The 24,937-nt window shown below is 44.8% G+C and overlaps 1 protein-coding gene across 1 annotated transcript in view; it reads right to left on the bottom strand.

Annotated features, from left to right (window-relative positions):
* Window positions 1-24,937, bottom strand: part of LOC131101315 (CLIP-associating protein 2-like) — a 65,237-nt gene that overhangs the window by 2,366 nt on the left and 37,934 nt on the right. The window contains exons 9-43 of the mRNA XM_058046263.1: window positions 22,886-22,959; window positions 22,729-22,821; window positions 22,506-22,651; window positions 22,291-22,426; window positions 22,146-22,216; window positions 22,005-22,064; window positions 20,564-20,641; window positions 20,284-20,451; window positions 20,171-20,211; window positions 19,796-19,948; window positions 19,463-19,486; window positions 18,221-18,322; window positions 18,031-18,057; window positions 16,013-16,039; window positions 14,187-14,360; window positions 14,009-14,053; window positions 13,007-13,114; window positions 12,701-12,763; window positions 12,163-12,269; window positions 12,009-12,032; window positions 10,344-10,499; window positions 10,166-10,257; window positions 10,009-10,072; window positions 8,359-8,418; window positions 8,136-8,138; window positions 6,763-6,926; window positions 6,590-6,668; window positions 3,746-3,889; window positions 3,515-3,658; window positions 3,328-3,434; window positions 1,440-1,581; window positions 1,175-1,370; window positions 915-1,108; window positions 720-848; window positions 451-657 (exon numbers count right to left, since the gene is read on the bottom strand). Coding sequence (XP_057902246.1) covers window positions 451-657; window positions 720-848; window positions 915-1,108; window positions 1,175-1,370; window positions 1,440-1,581; window positions 3,328-3,434; window positions 3,515-3,658; window positions 3,746-3,889; window positions 6,590-6,668; window positions 6,763-6,926; window positions 8,136-8,138; window positions 8,359-8,418; window positions 10,009-10,072; window positions 10,166-10,257; window positions 10,344-10,499; window positions 12,009-12,032; window positions 12,163-12,269; window positions 12,701-12,763; window positions 13,007-13,114; window positions 14,009-14,053; window positions 14,187-14,360; window positions 16,013-16,039; window positions 18,031-18,057; window positions 18,221-18,322; window positions 19,463-19,486; window positions 19,796-19,948; window positions 20,171-20,211; window positions 20,284-20,451; window positions 20,564-20,641; window positions 22,005-22,064; window positions 22,146-22,216; window positions 22,291-22,426; window positions 22,506-22,651; window positions 22,729-22,821; window positions 22,886-22,959 — 3,602 coding nt within the window. The remainder of the gene's footprint in view (window positions 1-450; window positions 658-719; window positions 849-914; window positions 1,109-1,174; window positions 1,371-1,439; window positions 1,582-3,327; window positions 3,435-3,514; window positions 3,659-3,745; window positions 3,890-6,589; window positions 6,669-6,762; window positions 6,927-8,135; window positions 8,139-8,358; window positions 8,419-10,008; window positions 10,073-10,165; window positions 10,258-10,343; window positions 10,500-12,008; window positions 12,033-12,162; window positions 12,270-12,700; window positions 12,764-13,006; window positions 13,115-14,008; window positions 14,054-14,186; window positions 14,361-16,012; window positions 16,040-18,030; window positions 18,058-18,220; window positions 18,323-19,462; window positions 19,487-19,795; window positions 19,949-20,170; window positions 20,212-20,283; window positions 20,452-20,563; window positions 20,642-22,004; window positions 22,065-22,145; window positions 22,217-22,290; window positions 22,427-22,505; window positions 22,652-22,728; window positions 22,822-22,885; window positions 22,960-24,937) is intronic.

Raw genomic sequence — 24,937 nt, 5'->3', positions numbered from 1 at the left:
AAATTCCTGTGAGGTATGATTTTTTTTCTCTAAATATTTTGGATTTGTTCTTGTAAAATTGTATTTTTATTTTTATAATTTTGCTGCTGCTGCTTTTTAAAAATGTAATATTTTTTTTTTCTTGTACAATATTTGGATTTCATTCTTGTTACATAACCCACAATGAAATGTTGTCATTTTCCTAGTTTTCTATAATACTATGACTATTTTAAAATATATATATTTATTTCCACATTATGTAAATAAAGTGTCGTCCAACATTATCCTTGTAAAGTTAGGATTTTTTCCTTGTATGACGAAGGAAGCATAACTGGTTTTGCCATACAGGTCCGGGTGTAACGTAGACCTGCACGGCTTCGTCTTTGAGACAAGAACATGGAGAAATATTCATCATGTCATACGTTGAAATGATTTAGTGGGACTCCACGGCGCTTGTCCGGCGTCCGTTACCTGGATGAGCCCCGGCACCACCTCGGGCAGAAGTCCCGCCAGGCTGTCTCGAGGGATCCTCTCCACCACCTTGGTCTGCATCTTGATGGCGGCCAGGTTGATGGGGTAGTCTGCGGACTGGATGATGGGACACAGCACTTTGATGCACTGGTCGGGGGAGATGGACAGCGCCAACATGGCCGCCGTCTCCTCTGCCGCTCGTACCACCTGAAAAGAAAGCATGTGAGTGGATACGCGGGACCCGATGGATGGACGAAGGGGGGCGTTACCTCCTTGTGGGGGTCCTTGTGTGCTTCCAGGGCCTTCATGATGGTCAACTCGGCGTAGTTCTTGAACCTCCAGGGCTGCTTGCCGAGGATCTCCCGCAAAACCCGCAGCGCCAGGGTCCGGATGACGTGCTGGGAAAGACGCAACGGATGCGGTCGTCCACGTTTGTAGTTTAGCGATGAGATGTTCGGGTGTACCTCTCTGTCGCCCATGGTCTCCAGCAGCAGCAGCAGGATGGTCTTGAAATGCTCGTCCCACACCTGCAGGGTGTTTTCGTGGATCAGCTTGAGCAGCTCGCTCAGCGCCGCCTTCCGCTCCTCGATGCGCTCGTTGTGATTGGACAGCTCCTTCAGCAGCTCGGCCATCAGCTCCGATTGGTCCAGGCCGCTGTCTGCTCGAGACGGAGGGGATGAGAAAGCCAGAAAAAGAAAAAGTTTGGTGGTTTTTCCGGTTTTACCGTCCATGAGCTGCTCCGAGTCGTCCAGGCTGCTGTCCTTGCGGCTCAGTTTAAACGGCGAGTCCATCAGGAGCCTGCGGTCCCCTAGCGGGCTGGAGGACAGCAGGGGCGTGTTGAGGAGGGACGTCTTGTTGTCCAGCGCCATGCGGCCCCCGTCCATGGATTCCGGGCCTCTGCCGTCCACGCCGCTGCCCCCCTGCACCACACGGTTACGGTAGGCGTCAAACACGTCCTGATGAATCCGCCTTCCTCGATGTCCTCTCACCTCGTCTCCGTCGCGGCGCTGAAGCGGGTCGTTCATGTCCTCTTGGCTGCGGACGCTGAAGTTCTGAATGGCCTCGGTGACGCCTTTCAGCGAGCTGTAGATGTCCTCGGAGTTCATGTTCTCGGTGTCGTAGTCGAATGCACTGGAATGAAACCACCATGTTGCGACGTCGTCAGTCTTTACGATATCTTCCATTTTCATTGCAGAGTGGAAATGGATTCAAATTAGGGACAGTCATGGTTACGACGTCGCCCCCTCACTCTATCACTATCACGGGTTCCCAAAAAGCTAAAATAATGTAGCTTATTATTTGTCAAAAGCAGCATATTTATGGTAAGCAAAGTGTACATAAGTTTGGCACAAATTAAGCATTTTCAAGCATACGATAAAAATGTGGGACATTAAGACCACCATTCCACTGTGGCTGCTTTTTATTGGCTCATGGCACATGATAAAAACAGCTAAACTAAACTAATATGAACAAAAAAAATCTACATGGAAAAATCTGCAGAAGAATTTTTCACAAGAATAAAGGCAAAATATTCATTCATTCATTTTCTACTGCTTTTTCCTCACGAGGGTCACGGGGGTGGTGCTGGAGCCTATCCCAGCTGTCTTCGGGCGAGAGGCGGGGTACACCCTGGACTGGTGGCCAGCCAATCCCAGGGCACATATAGACAAACAACCATTCACACTCACATTCATACCTATGGACAATTTGGAGTGGCTAATTAACCTAGCATGTTTTTGGAATGTGGGAGGAAACCGGAGTACCCGGAGAACATGCAAACTCCACACAGAGATGTCCGAGGGTGGAATTGAACCCTGGTCTCCTAGCTGTGAGGTCTGCGCGCTAACCACTAGACCACCGTGCCGTCCCAGGCAAAATATTAAGAGGGAAAAAATGCAATCCAGCAAGAAAAAGTGGTAATTTTACAAGAATAATGTGATAATATTATGAGGAAAAATAATGTCATTTTTGTGGCATAAACTTGAGATATTAAAATAAAGAATTTTTTAAAAAGTTTACAATATTATGAGGCGGCACAGTGGTCTAGGGGTTAGCGACCTCACAGCTAGGAGACCAGGGTTCAATTCCACCCTCGGCCATCTCTGTGTGGAGTTTGCATGTTCTCCCCGTGCATGCGTGGGTTTTCTCCGGGTACTCCGGTTTCCTCCCACATTCCAAAAACATGCTAGGTTAATTAGCCACTCCAAATTGTCCATAGGTATGAATGTGAGTGTGAATGGTTGTTTGTCTATATGTGCCATGTGATTGGCTGGCCACCAGTCCAGGGTGTACCCCGCCTCTAGCCCGAAGACAGCTGGGATAGGCTCCAGCACCCCCCGCAACCCTCGTGAGGAAAAGCGGTAGAAAATGAATGAATGAATGAACAATATTATGAGAAAAATAATATAATAAAATCAAAATATTGACAGACTAACAAGAAAAAAAGTTACAATTTTACATGAATAAACTCGTAATATTATGAGGAATTTTTTTTTTTCATTTTAGTGCCATAAAGTCGAGATATAAAATAAAAATTTAGCATTTTTGAAAAGATGTAATATTATGAGAGATGATCTGACCCTTAATGTTGGATTTTTGGCGGCTGGAAGAAGAATATTTCGGGCATACGGAGAGTCGGCTTTACATGGAGATGACTTATTAATGGTCATTAAATAAGTCATAAATGGTTATTAATGGTCAATTCTCAGGATATAAACTTCAATAAATAAATAAAATTTAAATGAAAAAATTCAATAAATGTGACATTTTATCCATCAACAATGGCGTGCTGGCTACGCGGCGTTTAAGCTACATAAAGGAAACTTGACTTTGACCCCCACGAGTAGTAAATGACAGCCGCCAACCGGCGCGTGGTACCTTGGTGAGGGGGTGTTCTGCGAGGTGTTGGTGGGGGAGGTCACCGGGCTTGGCCAGCTGGCTGGAGAGCGGGGGGTGTGGCGTGCCAGAGGGCTGCCCATAGATGCCTTGGGGGGGGTCAGAGGACAACATTAAGCTTTTACGATACAACCAGCGTTAGCGAGAGAGCGGGTGGTCGGCGCCTCACCTGTGCAGCGTTGCCCGTGTTCTTCAGGTGGTTCTGAAGCAGCTTGGTGGCGCCGTCCTGGAAGGTTTTGGGCAGCGCCGCCAGCAGCATGGTGAACTCGGGGGTGTTGAGCTGGAAGAGGGCGATCAGCACCGACTGGGCCGCCTGTTGCACGACAAAACACGTGAAAGCTAGCGTTTTTTTTTGCGGGTACGAAACCCGGCAGCGCGTCTTTTATGGACGTTCGCGGACCTTTCGGACATCCGAGCTCTTGGGTTCGGTCGTCCAGGTGATGATGCGGGAGACGGCCAGCCGAGTCTCGCTGGAGTTGACAAAGTCGGGGGCTTCCATCTGCAGCGTCAGCGTCTCGATGTACCTCAGGATGGCCACCTTCACCTGCCACAAACAACACGGGCGCACCTTTAGCTTCGTCTGCGCTTCTCCTTCGTCATCAACAAGACACGGACAATGGAGCACTGAAAATGGAAGCCCAACAAATGCGAGCGAAGGCCATGCTGTGCCGTGCGGGGCAAAAATGGAAGCCATCAAACAAAACGAAAGTGATGCAACAAACGGCTGCAACTGCTTTTTTTTTTTTTTTTTTTTAATTGTTCTCAACTTCCTCCTAATCACGCCGCTGTGCGTTGGGTGCTCCCCCCCGGAGCGCACTGACCTGGCAGGAGCGGCTCCAGGCTGCGGCCTGCTCGTCTAGTGAGCAGGCGTGACGCCGCGCTCTGGGGGGGAGCAATTTTACCCCGGGCGCCCCCCTGCCTCGCCCGCAACATGAGCTCCGCACAGGCTTCAGAGAGAGAGAGGAGAAGCACTGCGTCAAGTCAAGGGAGTGTGTGTGTGTGTGTGTGTGGTGGTGGGGGGGGGGTGAGGTGGATAGAAGCAGGCTTTAAAGGAAGAGGACACTTTTTTTGGGGGGGGGGGGGGGGGACTTCATCCATCATTCACAATCCTTATGTGAGACACAAACACACGCTTCTCTTTTCTGTGTTTGAAAAACAGACAATCACTACTAATGGGACCTAAGCCGCAGACACCCCCTCCAACCCAGGCATACCTAGTCGATTTTCGCACTCACATGTCGATCAACCAATAGGCGAACAGTTCAACCCAAGACACACTTAGGACCGCCCCCTCATTTGAATAGTTTTTCCTTCTGCATTTCGAGGACCAAAACTGCCAAAATAATAAATAAATAAATAAATAAAAGGGAAAATAAACAAAAATGAAAAAAAAAAAATCAAAAAATTAAATACAAAAAAATAAATATAAATGGAAATAAAAACAAAAATAAAAAAATATTTATGTATATATTTTTTTATTTTTGTTTTTATTTCCATTTATATTTATTTTTTTGTATTTAATTTTTTGATTTTTTTTTTAATAAATAAAAGGGAAAATAAACAAAAATGAAAAAAAAATAATCAAAAAATTAAATACAAAAAAATAAATATAAATGGAAATAAAAACAAAAATAAAAAAATATTTATGTATATATTTTTTATTTTTGTTTTTATTTATAAATAAAAAAATATTTATGTATATATTTTTTTATTTTTGTTTTTATTTCCATTTATATTTATTTTTTTGTATTTAATTTTTTGATTTTTTTTTTTTCATTTTTGTTTATTTTCCCTTTTATTTATTTATTTATTTATTATTTTGGCAGTTTTGGTCCTTGAAATGCAGAAGGAAAAACTATTCAAATGAGGGGGCGGTCCTAAGTGTGTCTTGGGTTGAACTGTTCCCCTATTGGTTGATCGACATGTGAGTGCGAAAATCGACTAGGTATGCCTGGGTTGGAGGGGGTGTCTCCACCCCATTATGTATATATGTATATATATATACATAAATATTTATACATAAATATATACATATATATACATAAATACATAAATATTTTTTTATTTTTGTTTTTATTTCCATTTATATTTATTTTTTTGTATTTAATTTTTAAAAAAAATATATACATAAATATTTTTTTATTTTTGTTTTTATTTCCATTTATTTTTTATTTTGGCAGTTTTTGTCCTCCATAGAACCCTTTATAGGGCAAGTAACCATATATGGTAACTTAAAAAAAAAAAAAACAGGGTTTCCCCATGTCTCAGCAAAGGCAACAGAGTCATGTGACTTTTCTCATGCCAATCAGCCAAGATCAGACAATGTCACAGGAAGTGACATCACGGTCTGTGATCAATCAGGAGTGAGCCAGAGAGTATCAAACTTTTTTCTTCATCTTGCAATTTTCAACATAAAAACTAACCATGATTGGTTGATGACAGTCACTCTAACTACAGTACCTCTGTGCAGTTTGACCCGCCCCTTTTCCATACCCTAAATGGGCAAGGAACCGTATATAGTAACTTCTCTGATCTTGATTTGCACCCAAAACCTGATACTTTTTTAAAAAGTAAAAAGAGAAAAACTGTCTTCTTATAGCCCCCAATAACACTGAACGATTGAATTTTTAAATTAAAAGTATTTCACTGAGTGCCGTATAAAGGGTTAATCATGATTAATTCACTTTCCAACTGTGATTAATTAGATTAATCAGCCCTACTTTTTGGTAGTGACGTGCTGCAGGCGAGTCTGTGCTGAAGCTAGTCGCTAGCCGTCTAGCAGCTAGCTGGTGTGGATTGCTTTTATGCAGATGACATTATGGAAATGGAGTGCTGATGGCGCTGTTGGAGGTTTTATCAGAAGGCTTTGTCGGCGGAGTAAGTGGTTCCCATACATGCAGTAATGAGCTGCATCTATTTATCTATTTGGATATCTTTATAACGCACAGGAGAGAGAAAGACATACGAGTTCAGGATTGTGGATGAAGGGCAAAGTTCCAAAAAAAAAAGTGCAGTTTTCCTTTAAGACCAGTGAGACGGTCGTTAAAGGATGCTCGGAAAAGGAGGCGGGGATGGAGTGATGCTAGGAAGACACAAGCGCTTCCCTCCACTGAGGAATTCTGCATGCTGGGGCTTTGCAAGGAGCGTGTTCAAAACCGTCCCCCCCCCCCCCCCCCCCCCATACCCACTCCTTGACACACTCGGCCCCGATTCCAACCCAACTGAGAAGGAAGTCCTTGTCTACCTTGAGGTTGGGAGTCTGCGTTTGGTCCACGGTGAACCTCATGAGGATGGTGAACTGGAGGTCATTGGGGAAGGACTCGCTGCAGAGACAAAAGAGAGCTTCCACTCAACCAAACAGACATGGCCGCCCCACGCCCCGAGCCCCACAACACCAGCACTTCAAGCGCTGCTCACCGCGTAACGTCCAGCGCCTTCTGAACTTTGGCCTGCACGGAGCCCAGCAGGTCTGCTCCCATCTTCTTCAGCAGCTGCGTGAGCAGGACAAACAGCCAGTCCTGCAGGTCGTCCTTGTGGACCTGGATGAAATCCACCAGGGTCTCCAGGAACATACTGAACACCTAACACACACACACACTTTCACTTTATCTGCTTTATCTTCACCTTGCAGAAACGTTAACAACAACGCTACATTTCTTTCAGCAAGTCTGGGATTCGGTTTTGCCTTAATTAAGCTTTTGCTGAATCCAATTAAGTCGAGGTTCAGTTCACGGAAACGACTTTTGTATTTGTTGCATCACCCTGCCAACGGTCGAAGAAAATAAAGTGTTCCCAAATAGGGGCGGGTACCAAAACTCAACCAGAACCAATAACTCCTTTTGGGGATTTAACCAATTCAAGAAATATTGTGGTAATACTTTGTTCAGGACTGCGGAGACTGTTGATATTTAAAAAAAAAAAAAGATTAAAGACATCTTTTTAATCAGGATTTTAACTCATATTTTTAAACTTTTCTTATGTTTTTATCTTTTTAGTCCTATTTTATGCTTTTAGTTTTTAGCTTTTAATTCCAGTATTTCCTCAGGGAGGGGTCCTCCACATTGGGGGCTGTGTCGGGTCTCCTTGGGTCCCTTCGACCCGGCCGGCTGGGGGTTCCTCCCTTTATAATGTGGGGGTCCGCTCGTCTGTCGGAGTCGGGGGGCCCGGGTGCCGGTCCCCCGATGGCACGACCTGCGGCTCCTCCCAGTGTGGACGGCCCCAAAGGTGGCGTTTCCTTGATCTCCCTACTGTGTGTGTGTGTGATTGTGTGTGTGTGTGTGTCCAGTATGGAGGGTGGGAGGGAGGGGCTATCTTAGTATTTGTTTTTTTTACTTTTAATTGTGGTAATTGTTTTTTTTTTATTCTGTAAAGCACTTTGTGACGCATGTTTTTTGCAGGAAAAGTGCTATACAAATAAAGTTGATTTGATTTGATCACGGCGGTTAATTGGTTCCACACCTGACGGCCGTGATAAGTGAATTTCCACAAAGTAGAACGGAATACTTTGGAGTTAAGAGCATAGAAAACCTGTCTAGAACCTTCTCAATACAAATACGTCTTTATGCATAACTAGAGCCCTTTCGACGTGACGTAACACCCCTACAGTCACCTTTACACTTCAGTTTTTTTTTTTAGTTGAATGACAACTCATGTTATTATTGGGCCTGTTGCTAGATAATTCAAACCCGCAATAAATGCCTGTTGCTTTGGCAATCAGTTCTACATCCCGTCTCCATTCCAACCACTTAGCTTTTCATGGCAACATAGCAGGACAACAAAGTCAAACTTACTCTCTATGGAGGTCCAGGCGACAGCGGCGTGGAGAAGACAGCGAGAGGAAGAGAGAGAGAGAGAGAGAGACTGATTAGACTTGAGGTAGACACTCCATCCAGGATGGAGATACTTTCTAGGTGAGGTTTGTGCAGGAGACATGAAGGAACAAAAGATGATATGGGCGAGAAAGAGAGAGAGATAGAGAGAGAAAGACAGTTTCTTTGTGGTGAGATGCAATACCTTGAAGGAGGCTGAGCTTATACCGGATTCTGCCGTGCCGTACACCCTGCCGGAGTCTCGCTGAAATTCATTGAAATCATCAAAATGTCAAAAAAAAAAAAAGAAAAAAAAAAAAACGTGTGTGCGAGGCGACGGTGAGGCACAGTTGGCGTGTTAGATGGCGCGCAGGGCAGCTCGTTAGTCAGAGAGAAGGGCTGTGTGCACGTGTGTGTGTGTGTGTGTGTGTGTGTGCACGTGTGTGTGTGTGTGTACACTAGGGGTGTCACCAGACCAGACGGTGACCGTGACAAAACATGAGTGGACAAACAACCTCCTTTATTTCCCAAAACAATCCAGGTTGAGTTTTAACATGCTGATTCTGCCACAAATTGACTCCCATTCTTTAAGGACCAAAAAAATCCCTCGTGGGGGAATGCTGGAGCCTATCCCAGTGGACTTTAAAAGAGAGGCAGAGTACTGGCAGGTCATACTGTATAATTATCATAATCATAATAAACCTTCCAATCCATCTTCTATGCTGCTTATCCTTATGAGGGACGCTGGGGTATGCTGGAGCCTACACCAGCTGTCTTCAAGCGAGAGAGAAACCCCAAACAGAGATGTCCAACAGAGATTCAAACCCAGATCTTCCGGCTGTATGGCCAACAACGTGCTAACCACTCATGCACCGTGCTGACCCTTTGATATATACGTATAATAATAACAACAAATATAAAAAACTAACATGGCTGCACGGTGTAGCAGTGGTTAGCGCACAGACCTAACAGCTAGGAGACACCGGTTCAATCCCACCCTCGGCCATCTCTGTGTGGAGTTTGCATGTTCTCCCCCGTGCATGTGTGGGTTTTCTCCGGGTACTCCGGGTTTCCTATCACATTCCAAAAACATGCTAGGTTAATTAGCCACTCCAAACTGCACAGCGGGGGTGAACAGCAGAAAAGACGGTATAAACCGGAATGTGAGACCTCTCCCCAACACGATGGGGAAAAATATTGGAAAACTATTCCTACGTCCCAGCCCTAGCATGAGGTGTATAATGAAACGGGTGCTTGAAACTGATGCTAACGCAATTAGCGTCGATAGTACAACTGATCGCAGAGTATGTAGAATTACTACAGATTCAACAAGTAGCCAACAGCTGGTTCGCCGACGCCGTGAACACCAAGGTGGGTTGGATTGCAAGGTGTTCGTCAAGCACTTGGTGGTGTGCTCTTCCATATGAATATCGTCATTCACAGCATCCAGGCCATACTTGACTCTGATTGGCGTCTGGCTGCCTGTTCTCAGCACGCAGACAGCTTTTCTCCAAACAAGACCTTGCGACACCCCTAGCGTATACGTGTGCGTGTCGTTTTGGGTGCCATTCAGGAAGTGGCAGCAAACGCGGCGAGCACGCCTTCAAGAGTGACAGTCCTAAAAAGGTCAAAAGTGAAATGCGGCGTGGCATGCCGTTAGAAAAAATAAAACCCACTCGTCATGCCTGCATGTGTGTGTTTTGTGTCATGCATCCAGGCGTGCTGGTGTGTCTTTAACGTGGTCATTTAGTCCCCGGGGGGGGGGGCAGAATCCGGTACAGTGAGGAATGATGGGATATGGTGTAAACCAAGGCAAAGTGGGTGCGTCGTGCCCCTCCATGCAGCCGTACTGTACCTTGCTGTGCGGGTCGGCAAACATTCGAGTGAAGATCTCGCACAGCCTCTTCAGCTCCACGCGGCTGCACGTGGAAAAGAAGACCAGGTGAAGGAAGGTGAGGTGCAAAGTGAAAGGCCCGGGGCCTGTCGTGGCGCGGACGAGGAGCCCGCCCTACCTGAGGGTGCGCTGGTTCTTCAACAGGGCCTGGAGACCCAACAGGCCCTCTTTCCTCTCAGACCAGTTGGCGCTGGCGCAGCGATTCAGCACCTGGACGGGTATTTGGTGGTGAAGGAAGAATATGGTTTACGGTTTTAGCAAAAAAAGAGGAAGGGTGTGCGGCTGCTCTCGCTGACCTCTGCTACGTCCTCCGTCTGCCTCATGTAGGTCGGGATGGAGCCCCCGTTACGGGAGCTGTAGGATCTTTCCGAGCAGGCGCTGGAGGCGTCGCTGTTGGCGTCGTCGTCAGAGTACATGCTGTAGTTTTCGTACCGCCGCCGTGCTGGCTTCTTCTGTCAGGGAAACAAACGTGGATGGAGACCAGGGAAATTAGGCATGGTATTAAAATAATAATAATAATAATAATAAAATTAAGGTGCTACATTATGTCAGTCAGGCACGGACGGGGAAGACGGGGTGCATTTTGACTTCCTTCCTTCCTTCCTTCCTTCCTTGCCAAAGAAGGTTTAAGCGACCTGAGATCGTGTCGCATATTCTTTTTTTGAATTTTAGAAAATATTTTTATTTCAAGTTATGCACCCAACACAAACAGACATCGTATATGCGTGGAGCTACCTATAGCAGGGGTGTCCAACGTTGTTCCAAAGAGTGCCACATCCGGAAAAATCCAAGGATAAAACTCCTGCTAACAAGTTCTACATATTTCATCTTAGCTTTGCCATAAAGCTGAAAGAGACTATTCATATTAACATTATAATATCATTAATAATATTAATGGTAATGGTAATGAAATCCAAATATTATGGGAATAAAGTCAGAAGAAGAAAATGTACAAGAATTTTTTTTTAATTTAAACATTTTTAAAAAGCAGCAGCAGCAGAATTATAAAAATACATTTTACGAGAAAAAATTCAAAATATTTAGAGAAAAAAAATATCTCACAGGAATTTTACAAGAATAAACTACCAATATTATGAGGAGAAATACTGCCGTTGAAATGTTGGTTTTGGTTTAATTTCATTTGAACATGCATCAGATTACAATTGAATGCATCCCATAATCAGTTCCCAGTTCCACATGTCCGAAAGGAGTAGGAAGAAGCAAAGCTTATTAAATCCTACCCCTCCATCTGGTACTTTTACAATCAGTATAACTGTTATATTTGTTCACTTCCTGAATTTCTAAGATATTTGAAATTTTTATTAATTTTTTTTATTTTTTATTTTTGTATTTTATTATTTTTATTTTATTTTATAATTATTTGTTTTTTTTTTCTTTCTGCTTTTTCCTGATTTTTGTAATCTGATTGATACTGATTTTTGGCTTGAGCCCTTTATATTCCGGATGCTTACGATTACAACTTTATTGTAATATGATGACTTTATCCCCAAAATATTAAATATATTCACTTTATTTCATTATTATTTATTTTAACTTTTTTGGCAACCTAATTTTACAAACAGCGTTTTTTCAATAAACTTTATTTGTTGGTTTGTTTGTTTTTCATGAGATGACGACTTCCAAAAAATATATATATTTAAAAAAAATTTTTTTTTACGTTTTTCTGTAATATTTCAAAATATTTCACATTTCTCCTGTGTTATTCTCAAAGTTACAAACTTTTCTTGAACAACTAGAACTTGTTTTCTGGTACTATTTGGACTTTGTTCTTGTAAAATGGCTGCTGATGTATCCATATTTGCTATTTTCATGTTCAATGACATCTTTGGCTCTTTGGACACCCCCGCCTCAGCGACTACGGGGGTCAAAATGCACCACTGGTATTCTTCCAAGCGCTAAACAACACATTCCAAGGGGAAAGGTGGGGAAAAGAGGCTGACCTTAGATCGCATGTCTCCCAACAGCTGACAGCATCGAACAGAGGTAGAAGCAGGGTTAGTTTATACACATGCGCACACGCACAACCTGCAGGAAGTGTGGCAAACACGCACTGACAGTTGAACAATTACAAAAAAAAAATCCAAATAAAAATACCAGCGCATCTGCGAGAGCCTCTTCTACATCGGAGCCGGTGTTGAGGACCCTCATGGCGCTGACTGAGGACGACAGGCGGCCGGACTGGCCGATGCCAAAAGCCGACCCTGCGGGATAGACGGAAGTTAGAGAAGACGAAAGAAGACGAGGACGAGTGGATGAAACATGCTGTGGAAAATAGAAAAAAAAATAAAAAACACACTTCCATCCATACTTAACGCACGCATACGAGTGTAAGTCCGTGTTATGGCTTGTTAGGACATTTCAGCAGGAAACATGGCTGAAACCAAACAGCTTTAACATAATGGGGGGGGGGGGACATGCGATTCCACGGCAGGGGTCGGCCTCCTGGAGCTAAATGCAGAAAATAAAGAAATGGATCAATCAAAATATTTTTAAAAAAGGCAAAGGAAAGACAGAAAAAGGATGCAAGGCGCTAAAAAAAAAGAGCAGAAATGACGGCAGAGTGGGTTGGTGGGCGGGTGGGTGGGTGGGTGGGTGGTTGAGGTACGAAGAAGTAGATGTACTCAGCCTTCACCTGCAGCCCCAAAAGCGTCAGGTGTGTGGAGAGCTCCAGTGGAGCGAGAGTAGCTCCGCGTGGCTGCAACCGACATTAAGACACACACACACACAATTTATGGGGAAACCACCATGCTGCTCCACGGCAGGATGTGAGTGGAGACGGGAAAGGCCCCCCCCAAAAAAACATGCAAGTGATTGAGATTCTCTCATTTCATTTGGCGGAAAAAAACAGGCCTCATAAATGGCTACACTGCTATCATCATCATCATCATCATCATCATCATCATCCCTGCAGGGAGGCGGGGCCGCAGCTGCTACTCACCGAGGGGTGCGAAGGAGCGTACGGGGCTGGTGTCCCGGCTGCTTTCCCTGCTGGCCTCGCGGCTGCAGCCCTGACTCATACTGGGCCGAGGAATACGACTGCCCCGAGCTGACGCCAGCCGGGGGGGGTGGGGGGGGGGGGACGAGGTGTGGGCGGAACGAGGAACGAGGTTTTCAAGAGGGAAAGACGAGGAGGAGACGGAGGAGAAGGAAGAACATCGGTCGTGAGAAGAGCGACGTGGAGCGTGAAAGAGAGAGCGGGACACAAAAGAGAAAAGGACAAACGTGAGCGATGACGTGAAAAGGAGCGGGAAAGGACATGAGTGTGAAAGGGAATACGAGCACAGGTCAACTTGCATCGGGGGGGGGGGGGCATCGTCCGGCTCAAAGCACCGATTTTCAACATGCAGATCACATCTATTGCACTCCTTTTTGGCCACGCCCACACAAACAGGGCGTGGACACCTGGCCGGGGTAGCCAACCAATTCCTTTGTCTGACTGGGACCCTTTTCCGTGGATGATGGGAGCATCCGTGGGAAACTATTCCTTCAGGAAAACTATTCCTTGAGGGAATCAGTCTGCGTTGGCTGTGCTCACGTTTAACGCCAGTGGGATATTTCCACTCATCAGTCACAAAAAAGGACAAAGGAATTTTCTTTGTCCGGAATCAGGCATGGGGTGCCACGGAAGTGGGGATGGGGGTGGGGGGGGTCTGCATTCGCAATCAAGTTCCCGTCTTAATTGCACTCTTCATCACCTCAGCAGCCAATCAGGGTTAATCACAGCCCTTATCAAGAGGGTGGAACCCTGCGAGACGTTCACGGTCCACCGGGGGGCGTGTTAGTGCAGACACGGGAGGACATCGGACATCGGGTACGGCGTGAAGTTGGGATGCAGGAAAGATCGGAAGAATCCCAAAAGGGACCACAGACAGATTTGGAGATTTGGAGTATTTAGGGGGCGGGGGTGGGCGGTCTAGTCGGTTTAGAGGCGGGGCCTTACCTCCTCTGCTGGCGCCGTTGTAGACGGAGCTAATGCTGGAGGGAGCTGGAGGGCAGGATGCAGGGGGGGGGGGGGCAAGAGAAGGACAGTGAGAGCAGGAGGTTTGAGTTCCGAGGAGAACACATTTCACGGTTCTGTTTGTGCTAAAAGAATCCGGAAGCAGCGTCCCGCTTCTCACCGACGGAAAGGCGGGTGGGCGAGGAGTCTCGGGAGCAGCCCTGGCTGCGAGGGATGCGGCTTCGCCTGCGGCCGTCCACGGTGGTCCCCGACAGCACCCGGTGGGCCCCCGAGCTCATGGTGCTCAGCGTGGTGGTGGTCAGCACGCGGCCGGGCGAGCCACTGCGACTGCCCGCTTGATAGAGAGAGAGAGAGAAAGAATATATATCATCATCATCATCATCATCATCATCATCATCATCATGTTCCTGGTGACCCCCCGCATCCGATCACCATCATGTGTGTATGTAATCGGTTTCCCGCAGCTTGGAGACCAAACGATGTGGACAAGTTATGCTAACAACACGCACACCATTGTGGGCACATTTGTATGCTAACCGCACAGCTAAGCGCTAAGCGCTAACCGCTAAGCGCTAACCGCTAACCGCTAAGCTACATATATTCATGTGGCGTTCACAGGCATGGCACGGTGCTTGTGACTACATCATCCAATCCCGATATTTACATTTTTTCTGACAAGAGCTGGAAAATGCATAAGGAAAAAATGGGAATGAGACAAAAAAACATTCCGTGGAAAAAGGCTCTCGGTCAGCTGATTAAAAGTTTGTGACCACGGCCTTGAAACGGCAAAATCCTTGCTAAAGTAGGGACTGAATGGGATTTAGTGCCAGGTTTTTGGTCCAAGGAAAAGTGCATTTTTGGGGAATTTTGGCCATCATCCACAATCCTTAATCCCAAAACATGAACTTCCTTGTTCAGTGTGTTTTTAAAGAGAGAAAACAAATTAGTGTGAGCCAGCTAACAATGCACGTCATTGCGACTATTTTGACTATGAAGCCCTTTACTATAACGTGTAACGTTTTATCATTTGTTACACTACTGTAAATTCTATGATCATGCAGTAACAAGTACATTGATGATCAAATGTAATACATACATACAGTATCTTACCGTATATTAATGGTTTAAAACATTACTGAAACTTGTCCACAACATTGCCCACAGGAGGCTATTTCCGTCATACACGGGAACGGCGATGACACTTCCGATGTCTGTATCTTCCAGCACAAGACGCGCGCTCTAGCCTAGATAACGAGCATCTTCGAGAGCGAGGTATCCACTCTTCTGTGGCGTTGCCGTTTGTCAATAAAGTTTTTGGTGTTAGCTGCTACAATGATAATACGGCGATAGCTTGGTTAGCTTGGAAGTCACGTTAGCATGAAAATAGTCACCTCCCACGACGTCCGTTGTTAGCTCGCATATAAAAACTCATTTTCTTTGGTTAAAATGCACAGAAAAGAGAACGAAATATGTGCTCGTGTTTCATATATGAATTGTGAATGATCCCAAAAATTCCAAAATTCCCAAAAAAGGCAGTTTTCCTTTAATGCTGTTAGCAATACATTGCCTATTCCATTTTTTCTCCGCCTTTTGAAGTTCTTAGAAACTCCTTAAGATTCAACATTTTTCATGTGGTCTTGGAATCTTGATCAGGAGCAGTTAATGCTAGGTGGTAGACAACCTCCGGGTATCCCCCTGGGCATTTCGGAGTGTACGTATATATAAAATATGTCCATGTTTCCACGTTTCCAACCCAGATTGGAGCACCTTTAAAGTGCAGCAATAGGAGGCTCTCAAAACAGTGCAGGGCCCAAACACAAGAGAAACCATCAGAGTGCTCCTACAAGCGCCCAGCATGCATTAGCCGGGGTGGGTGGGTGGAGCTTGAAGTGAGCACCGGTGTTGTCAAGTGAGGGAGGCGTGGTTCGGTGGTTCGGTGGAGGCGTCAAGGCAATACAAATAAAAAAAGGAGCGTTGGACTCTTACCACCGGCTTGGTTAGCGGACTGCGATCCTGAGCCGTGGAGCCCAGTGAGAGCACCGGCGAGGTGGTGTTGGTGGTGGGGGAGGGGGGGGAGAACAGCAAATTAAACTACTTCAATTATGGTATGTCACGTGGACAAAGCGCTGTGGCGGGGACCAGAACATAAGGGGGGCACTGATCCACTTGTGGGTTTAATCATCACAAGAAGGCGACACTGAGCAATGACTTGAGCTTGTGCATGGAAGCCTGGGAAAGCAGTGCATGTTGGGACATGGCGGCGTACGTATGAAGCCAAGCCGGACCGCAAAACACAATGAAGAAAAAAAACAAAAAAAAACACTCAATGGAGGCAACTGGACTCTAAAAATGTTAGGTGTGGAGTTGTCCTGTTTATGTCCCTGGTGGGTGGTCCCTACAGGGCATGACTGGGGACCGACTGTCCTGCATAACAATAAGTCGTTTGTTTATTCGTGAGTGGCCACTCTGCCCATGGAATGAGACAATCTTTGGGGGGAAAGATGTCGAGAAGACATCAAGGGAATGGACCACAACAACAACAACAAGGACCCCCCCACGGGACGCACCAACCAGGGACACATATAGGGAGACGTCACGCCTACAATTTTCAAACGGAAGACCACTTTTTCAGACAAAATGTCTTCCACAAAGAAAACCGGTCCAGTTGCCAGGATTCAACGCTTACAGAATCACACTCTTCTTTCAAGGCCTCTGATCAGCTGCCCTTTTTCACGTTTTTGTCATCTTATTGAACGAGCTGGTGCCGAGTGACGCCGCGTTTAGTATCGACTGTCGGCGCTTTAATCGCCAAGCGAGGTTGTTTTTCGGTTATCTGGAAAAAGCGTTACACTCGGGAAGTGTTTGGGTACGCATAAAGTGCGCCGGGATGCTAAAACACGCCGACGCTGGCGATGAAAACACAGCATGCAGAGGGAAAAAACACAGTGGAACCTCTGAAACGGGAACGCTGCAAGGTTCGGATAAGTCGGATCGGAACTCCCGCTGACGTTTAGCTCCCAAGCCCGAGACAAAGTACGACTCCAACGCCATCCTTCAAGCGGTTTATCGTGGTTAACTTAGCGAAAAAAAACAAATAATGTAACCTATGTCAAAATGGTATTTTAACACAATAAAAAAAGCCACTAAAATAAAAAAATGATACTTAATTACTTAAATAAGGAAAACTTGATTGACATTTGACGCAGGGCTCCATTTACGAGAAGATCATTCGGGTTTCGCAACATCTGGTTTGCTTCGGACTTTGTGATTCGTGATGTTCGATACCACTGGTTTATTTTCCGATTCAAATTCAGACTCGTATCGGCGACATCCATGTGATAGCACGGCTCATGAAATAAAATAAGATAAGATTATTTTTTTTATTATTATTATTTTAAACAATTGCATGTTATTTCATATGATCTTAGATTACTGCTTTATCACCATTTTTATCACATTATTATGATTTATTTAAATTATTTGGGCAATTTACTGTTCACGCTGCACTTTACATTATGTTGTTCATATTTGGGGTGTCTATTCTATCTATTTATTCTCCACATTATTATTATTATTATTATTTCTTATCTTCTTTTGTGTCTGTTATTATATGGGAGCCAGGCAACGACATTTCGTTGGCAATTTCACTACTGTTTTTTGTGCAATGACAATAAAGGGAGTCTGTCTATCTATCTATCTATCTATCTATCTATCTATCTATCAATCAAACTGTTGAAATGCTAGCCTGGCTTGTCCACCGATTATAACGACAAAAATGTATTTTGTACATATTCAACCTCAGGAGGTTCCACTGTCTTTACAAAATACAAATAAAAATACTTCTCTTTGCACACAAAAAAACACACACACACACACACACACAAAAAAAACCACCTGACTCAAAGATGAGAGCAATAGCGTGTGGGCCGCCCCCCCCACACAGTGAAACACAAAACACACACACACACACGTTGACAAATCTGACACACACTCCCATAGAATACCTGGTGTGCAATCGGATTCTTCTGAACCTGAAGGCACAAAAACACGGAGCTTATGGATGCCGTGAAGGCAACAGGAAACAGAAACCCCAAAAAGGACGACTCTTATGCTCGCCAATACACACACGCACACATTCGTTACACATTCGTTACACATTCGTTACACATTCGTTACACATACTACGTTACATACGTTGTGACTGGGAGACCATCTTGGTTCGACTCCGCCCTCTGGAATCCACCTGGTTGGACATGCTGCTGGGGGTGGACAGGGGCTGCTTGGTGCGCACGCGGCCTGTGGAAGAGGGGAGGGGCGGGGAGGCGAGTCAGTGTCACACGCAGACGCACAAAAAAAAAAAAAAAAAACTCCCGAAACATGCACAACTAGCCCGAATCTGTAGTCTGACACCAACGCTGGACAAAACCTAGCGTGGGGGCTGCGAGTTAAAAAACACCCACCGAGGAGGTATGGGGGTTAGAAAACACACATATTGCGATTATATTGCGATTAATCGCATTAAAGATGGAGCATTCCAGCCTTAATTGCAGACCATCTGAAGCCATGCCCGTCAAAATACAGAGCGACAGACAGCATGGATGTTGATTAGCAACCGCCGCTAACATGTTCTCCCCCCCTTTACCCTTTGTCTGACCCCGGACAGACACAGCGGGGGTGGGGGGGGGACGGAAATATCAGCTTCCATGTCGAATATTTAAGCGCTGGATGCTCCATAAGCATAAGCGTCATTGCATCAGTGTTTCCCTTTGGTTACATTTATTTGTGGCGGGGGGGCTGCATGTTTGCCCATGCTCATAACAGAGAAAGGCAGAGAATAAGAAAACGAAGCAGGAGGGATTGATTGAAGGACCGGCATGGGCAACTTAGCAAATAAGTGACGTGGGACTCCTATAGAACATCCACACACAATAATAACCCACACAGAAAACTGTATTACTACTTTGGGTGAGCAGTGGGCGCTGCTGTGGGTCCCTCCCCCATTTCAAAGCAGTCACAGGCAGCTCCTGCCAAAAGCTACACAATTAATTTGTAAGTTTAAATATTTTTGATTTTTATGTCTTGGATTTTTTTTTTTTTTTGCAAATTATGGTAATTCATTCAAATAATTCATGAGGTCACCCCCCCCCCCCACAAACAGATTGCAATCCCGTGGGAAACACCGTGCCATCTATTGTTTTATTGCACATGAAGCCAATGCATGATCATGTTTACATGTGGAAAACCGTGGTGACGTGAATCAGGATGTAATGTGACAAAGTGACGGCAGGGGGCGCTGTGACCACACAGTGCGGCAGAGCAGAGTTAAAAGTGGGTGAGGTCAGGGAGGACAGAGGGAAAGCGGAGATTGGAGAGAAGGGAAGGGAAGGGAAGGGGGGAGGAGGCTTGCGACGGCGAAGCAGAGTGAGATGATCTTACCATCCGTTTTATCAGAGGCATCATCTTTGGGGCGAGGAGGAAGAGGAGGAGGAGGAGGAAGGAGAATGGGAAGGAAACAAAATGATTGAAAAGAGGGAAAAGGAAGCGAGGGAAGGCCAGAATAATGAAAATGAAAGAAGAGAAAGGAGAAGAGTGTGTGTTAGTATCTGTCGAGCAGAGACATTCCACGGCTACACGACATTCCATGTAGACTGGCAAGCAAAGCGCAGGCGCCGGGAACGTGGAAGGAAAAATGAAGAGAGCGTGTTTCTGTCTCACGCCGGCGTCTGTCTCTGATTGGCCCGACGCCGCGTTGACTGACAGGGCCCTTACCCAGTGAGGAGTAGGAGCCAGGGGGCATGCGGGAAGCTGCCTTGGCCTGCACGACGTGCCGCTGCTTAGCGACCGCGGCGGCGTTTACGTCCACGTCGCTGCGGGAACGCTGCAGGGAGGCGGACGGCGCCGCGCTCTTTGAACCCATGAGGACTGATGGGATAGATGGAGATGGGAGGGGTGTGTTGGAAAAGGGGCGGGGCGATGAAGGGATATATATATACACACATGACAAAAAACACATGCAGGCAAACACGACACAGTTGGATCAACTATAGAATAACGTAAATGAAATCATATGGGGCAAATGTGACCAAGCGTGACAGGAGAGGATGACGCGTGTCGTGGCGTCCTTGGCGTGTGCGCCCGACTCACCTCGGCCCGGAGCTGCTGACCACTTGGACGACAGAGGGCGACTGAAAGAGCAAAGCAGCGAGCGTGTAATTTTTTTTGTTCCGGGAAAAAAAGTGAGGCGGCAAACGTCTTACTTGAGGCTCTCCTGCGACGACGACGACGACCGGTCGCTCTGAGGAAGCGAAGCCACGCTGCCAGAGCTCTTCAGGCAGGACTGAAGCGTCCTCTGGTAGGACGACTCCAGGGAGTTGTAGAGGGCGTCTGCCTCGGCGGGGAAGTGGTTCCTCAGGCCCCAGTAAGCCCTGGAGGAGGACGATGGATGCAAAACAAAAACAAAAAATGAGAAGACCGTCAGGAGGAGGAGATGGAAAATGTATTTTTCATTTTGTAGAAATTATTTTTTTTGAGGCTTACTTGCGGGCTTCCACTCTGGCCTCAGAGTCTGCATCTCGAATGCCCTTCTTGATGCTGTCCACCAAAACGGCTGTGTGCCTGGGAGGGAGAGGGGATTCATTGCTACACTGCTGGTCTGCCACTGGATACATGAATACACATATCTATATCTGTAGGAGCCATTTATTGGTGTGTTCCTAGGTTTATGATATCTGCTGATTTATTTTTTGTTGTTGTTGTTTTGTTTGGATTACTTGATAATACTTTCTTGTTAAGTTATTTATTTATTTGTTTATCTATCATATTTTGTTGGGGTTAATTAGTAGTTAATTTCTGGGTTTATTTCATTGGATAACACCCTGGGCACTTGCAATATATTTAGGTAGGCAGTGCTCACAGGACCAGGATGCACCGGGGTGGGCCTATGGTTTTTGTACCAGAGCAAAAGAGGCAACAGGAAAAGGCCCTTGTTCCTTTTTTGTTTGTTTGCTTTTCGTTATTTCGTTATTTGATGTGGTCTGTTGTTTACAAAAATGCTCCTGGAAAAAGGAGCACAAGCACAATAATAGTAATAATAATAATAATAGTAATAATAATAATAGTAATAATAATAATAATAATAATAATAATAATGTCAATAATGACAATAATACTATTATATTAATATGGTTGTTAATAATATTAATATAAGTAATACAAATAATAATAATAATAATAATAATGTTGTTGTCAACAATGATAATAATACTACTATTATATTAATATTGTTGTTAATAATATTAATATAATAATTTTAGTAATATTATTATTATTAATATAATAATAATAATGTTGTCAATAATGACAATAATACTAATATATTAATATTGTTGTTAATAATATTAATATAAGTAATACAAATAATAATAATAATAATAATAATAATGTTGTCAACAATGATAATAATACTACTATTATATTAATATTGTTGTTAATAATATTAATATAATAATTTTAGTAATATTATTATTATTAACATAATAATAATACTAATATTATTATTATTATTATTATTATTAACAAAATAATAATAATAATATAATAACATTACTATAACTAATAATAATAATTCTAATAAAAATAACAATAATAATACATTGAGAAACACACTTTACATCAAATAAATGATTTCTAAGTGCACATATAGCAGATTGCATGACACTTTTACATGTCAAATATGTGTAAAAATATAGGTGTAAAAATGGACTGTTACGTGTAAAATACTACATAACCCCCCCCCCCCCCCCCCCCCCCCGTCAATTTTGTTAAATTAATGCGGCCCGCGAGTCAAAAAGTTTGCCCTCCCCTGGCATAGAGCGTAGGGAGCCACCTGCTGTGGCCACCGCGGTGCACTGTAGTCAGACACCTGCCCCGAGTAGACCGGGTGCTGTGGTATTAATATGTGATGAGGCGTCTTCCTCACCTCTCCAGAGAATGGGTGTGCCACTCCTGTAGTAGGAGGTCCAAGAAGTCGTAGCAGCGCCTGGAGAAGATCCATGATATTATTAATGGTGATGTCAGCAGCAGAACCGCCAGCAGCTTCATCCTGGTGGTTTGCTCTCACCTTCTCACAGCCACAGACTTGGAGGTGCAGTTGCTGGTTATCAAGGGGATGAGTCGCGGGACATGCGTGTGCTACAAAAGGAAGATGAGATGACCATCACAATGTATCCCACGAGGCACATCCAATGATCAGGTTTCACTCGTACCCGTATGATGATGCGGATGGCAGACACGCCGGAGGTGGCCATGACTTTGGCACAGTTGGGGATGAGGTTGAAGAGGACCGGTACGATGGCTTCGGCCCCGTGGTCGAATTTGTTCCCCAGCACGGAAGAAAGATGGCTGCACAGAAGGACGCGGAGGCACATCTAAGAATGATCCAAGTGAAGAGATCACGCACACGTCTGTCGGCGCCACTCACGCCACGGTGATGCAGGCCTCTCGGACCACTTGGGAGCGCAGGTCTTTCGCGGAAAGCTTGAAGGCTCCATCCAGGAGGCGGAGGTGCTGGTAGAAGCAGTCGTAGCCGGTGGCGCCGGCCACCAGCAGGGATCGGATCTTTTTCAGCTGGAAGGAGACGCGGAACATTCACCCACAACGCTTGGAAGGTAGCAAGGAAACGGTTCGGGATGGGTTCCACTCACGGCATTTGCTCGCTGGTCCCAGTCGTGTTTGTCATCGGAGCAGATCTCCCTGATCTTGTTCAGGTTGTCCTCGAGATCCCTGGACGAGTAGATCTGTGGGGGAGATGGGAAGAGTCGGTGATAAGAACAAAGACGGCATGAGAAGCTGATGGTCTACCTGGACAGCGGGAACGTCTGTGAAGGCTTTGACAAAGTCGTCTTCATCCACGGCCCCCGCACTCTCCTTGGACCCTGGAACGCCATAAGCAGACGTTATAGCGTTATTCTTGCTGTTGTTGATGTTTCAATATTGAACAAAGCTAAATTTGTTCTCAATCGGAAATCGCTCCACTCTTTATTGCTCTCCTGTTCCACCATATCTTACCTATTATGTGGAAATATGGGATAATAACTATAAAAGCAACTTCACTGACTAAAGGATAATCCATAATGTTGCCTATAGAGAACATACTAACTCCTTATTTCTATGCTAATGGTTTAATTTCATTTGAACATGCATCAGATTCCAATTGAATGCATCCCATAATCAGTTCCCAGTTCCACATGTCCAAAAGGAGTAGGAAGAAGCAAAGCTTATTAAATCCTACCCCTCCATCTGGTACTTTTACAATCACTAACTGTTACATTTGTTCACTTCCTGCTTTCCATAATACAATTTAAGTTTTTTTTTTTAAAATAATGTACCTCGTACCGAAGTTCTAAAATCGCTAATACTTCAACTCGCTGATATAGTTCATCTTCAAACAGCTAAAATAATGCATCAAGCTAACAATAACCAATTAGCTAAAAATGTCATCCAATATTTCGCTACAAGAGAGGAGAAATATGATCTCAGGGAAGAACTTCCATGCAAGGACAACGTTACAAAGCCACAGCATCTCAGTATGTGGAATCAAACTATGAAAGGGGTTGCGTGAGGACCTCAAGCGATGTACAAGGATGAGAATTCAAGAAACAATACAAGCAGTTGATGTTTGCTAAATACAAGGATGAAGAGTCTTGAACCAGTCATGATGTGCTATATATATATCACTACAGTAAACCTCGGATATATCGGATTCAATTGTTCCCACTGGTTTTGTCCGATATAAATGAAATCCGTTATATGCGTATACCGGAAAATGTCAGTTTTACGCATATATGGGATTTATATCCGGTATATGTGTAAATGGGATTTTATCCGTTATAAAAAGGCACTTCCTTGACTATGTTTCCAATGTACCTGGACGCGCAGGCAACGCTGCAAACGCTGCCGTATAGCGGCCTGTCACGATTCGGCGAATCGGAGCGCCACGATGCGGCCATCCGATATATGCGAGGGAAATTTCATGGAAATGCATTGGAACGGGACTGGAGATTTTGTCCGAAATAGGCGAAATCCGTTATAAAAAATCCGATATATGCAACGAATTTTTATTGGAAATGCATTACAGAAAAATCGGTTCTTTTTTATCTGTCCGTTGTGAGCGAATTTCCGATATATCCGAGTCCGATATATCCGAGGTTTACTGTATATTGACACTTACTATGGTACCCATTATGGCATTGGATGCTCATATCATCTCCTACTTTGGTATGAGGTACATTATTAAAAAAAAACAACAAAAAAAAAACCCTAAACTGTATTATGGAAAGCAGGAAGTGAACAAATGTAACAGTTACTGATTGTAAAATTACTAGATGGAGGGGTAGGATTTAATAAGCTTTGCTTCTTCCTACTCCTTTTGGACATGTGGAACTGGGAACTGATTATGGGATGCACTCAATTGGAATCTGATGCATGTTCAAATGAAATTAAACCATTCTAGACTTGGAACCGTGGACCCACTTGAAGATCCCGACCAAGCTGCTGAGAAAAACTGTGGTACATCATCTCAGCGGTTCCATACATCCGTTTATTGGTGGCAACCTGCCACAGTTCGAGTCCCATTACCGGCGTGTTTGCCTTCGCAAGTCAGTAACTTCACGTCGTGTTGTTCAATAAGCTATAAAAACCTGACACAAAGCAAAGCGCTCAGTTTCCACACCCCCCCGTCCACACGGCACGACGGAGAACTGAAGTGGTGGCGGTGGATGAGAAACGATGAGCACGATGAGATCGATACACAGAGAAAAAGGAGCTCTCGACGGGAAGGCTGCTAAAGTGTTTCCACGGCAGCGGCGATGCGGTGGATAAGAGGAACAATAAAAGCATGGCATTTCTAAAAGG

The sequence above is a fragment of the Doryrhamphus excisus genome, chromosome 14, assembly GCF_030265055.1.
Source record: "Doryrhamphus excisus isolate RoL2022-K1 chromosome 14, RoL_Dexc_1.0, whole genome shotgun sequence".
Classification (NCBI taxonomy): Eukaryota; Metazoa; Chordata; class Actinopteri; order Syngnathiformes; family Syngnathidae; genus Doryrhamphus; species Doryrhamphus excisus.
This window is presented reverse-complemented; position numbering and strand designations above follow the sequence as displayed.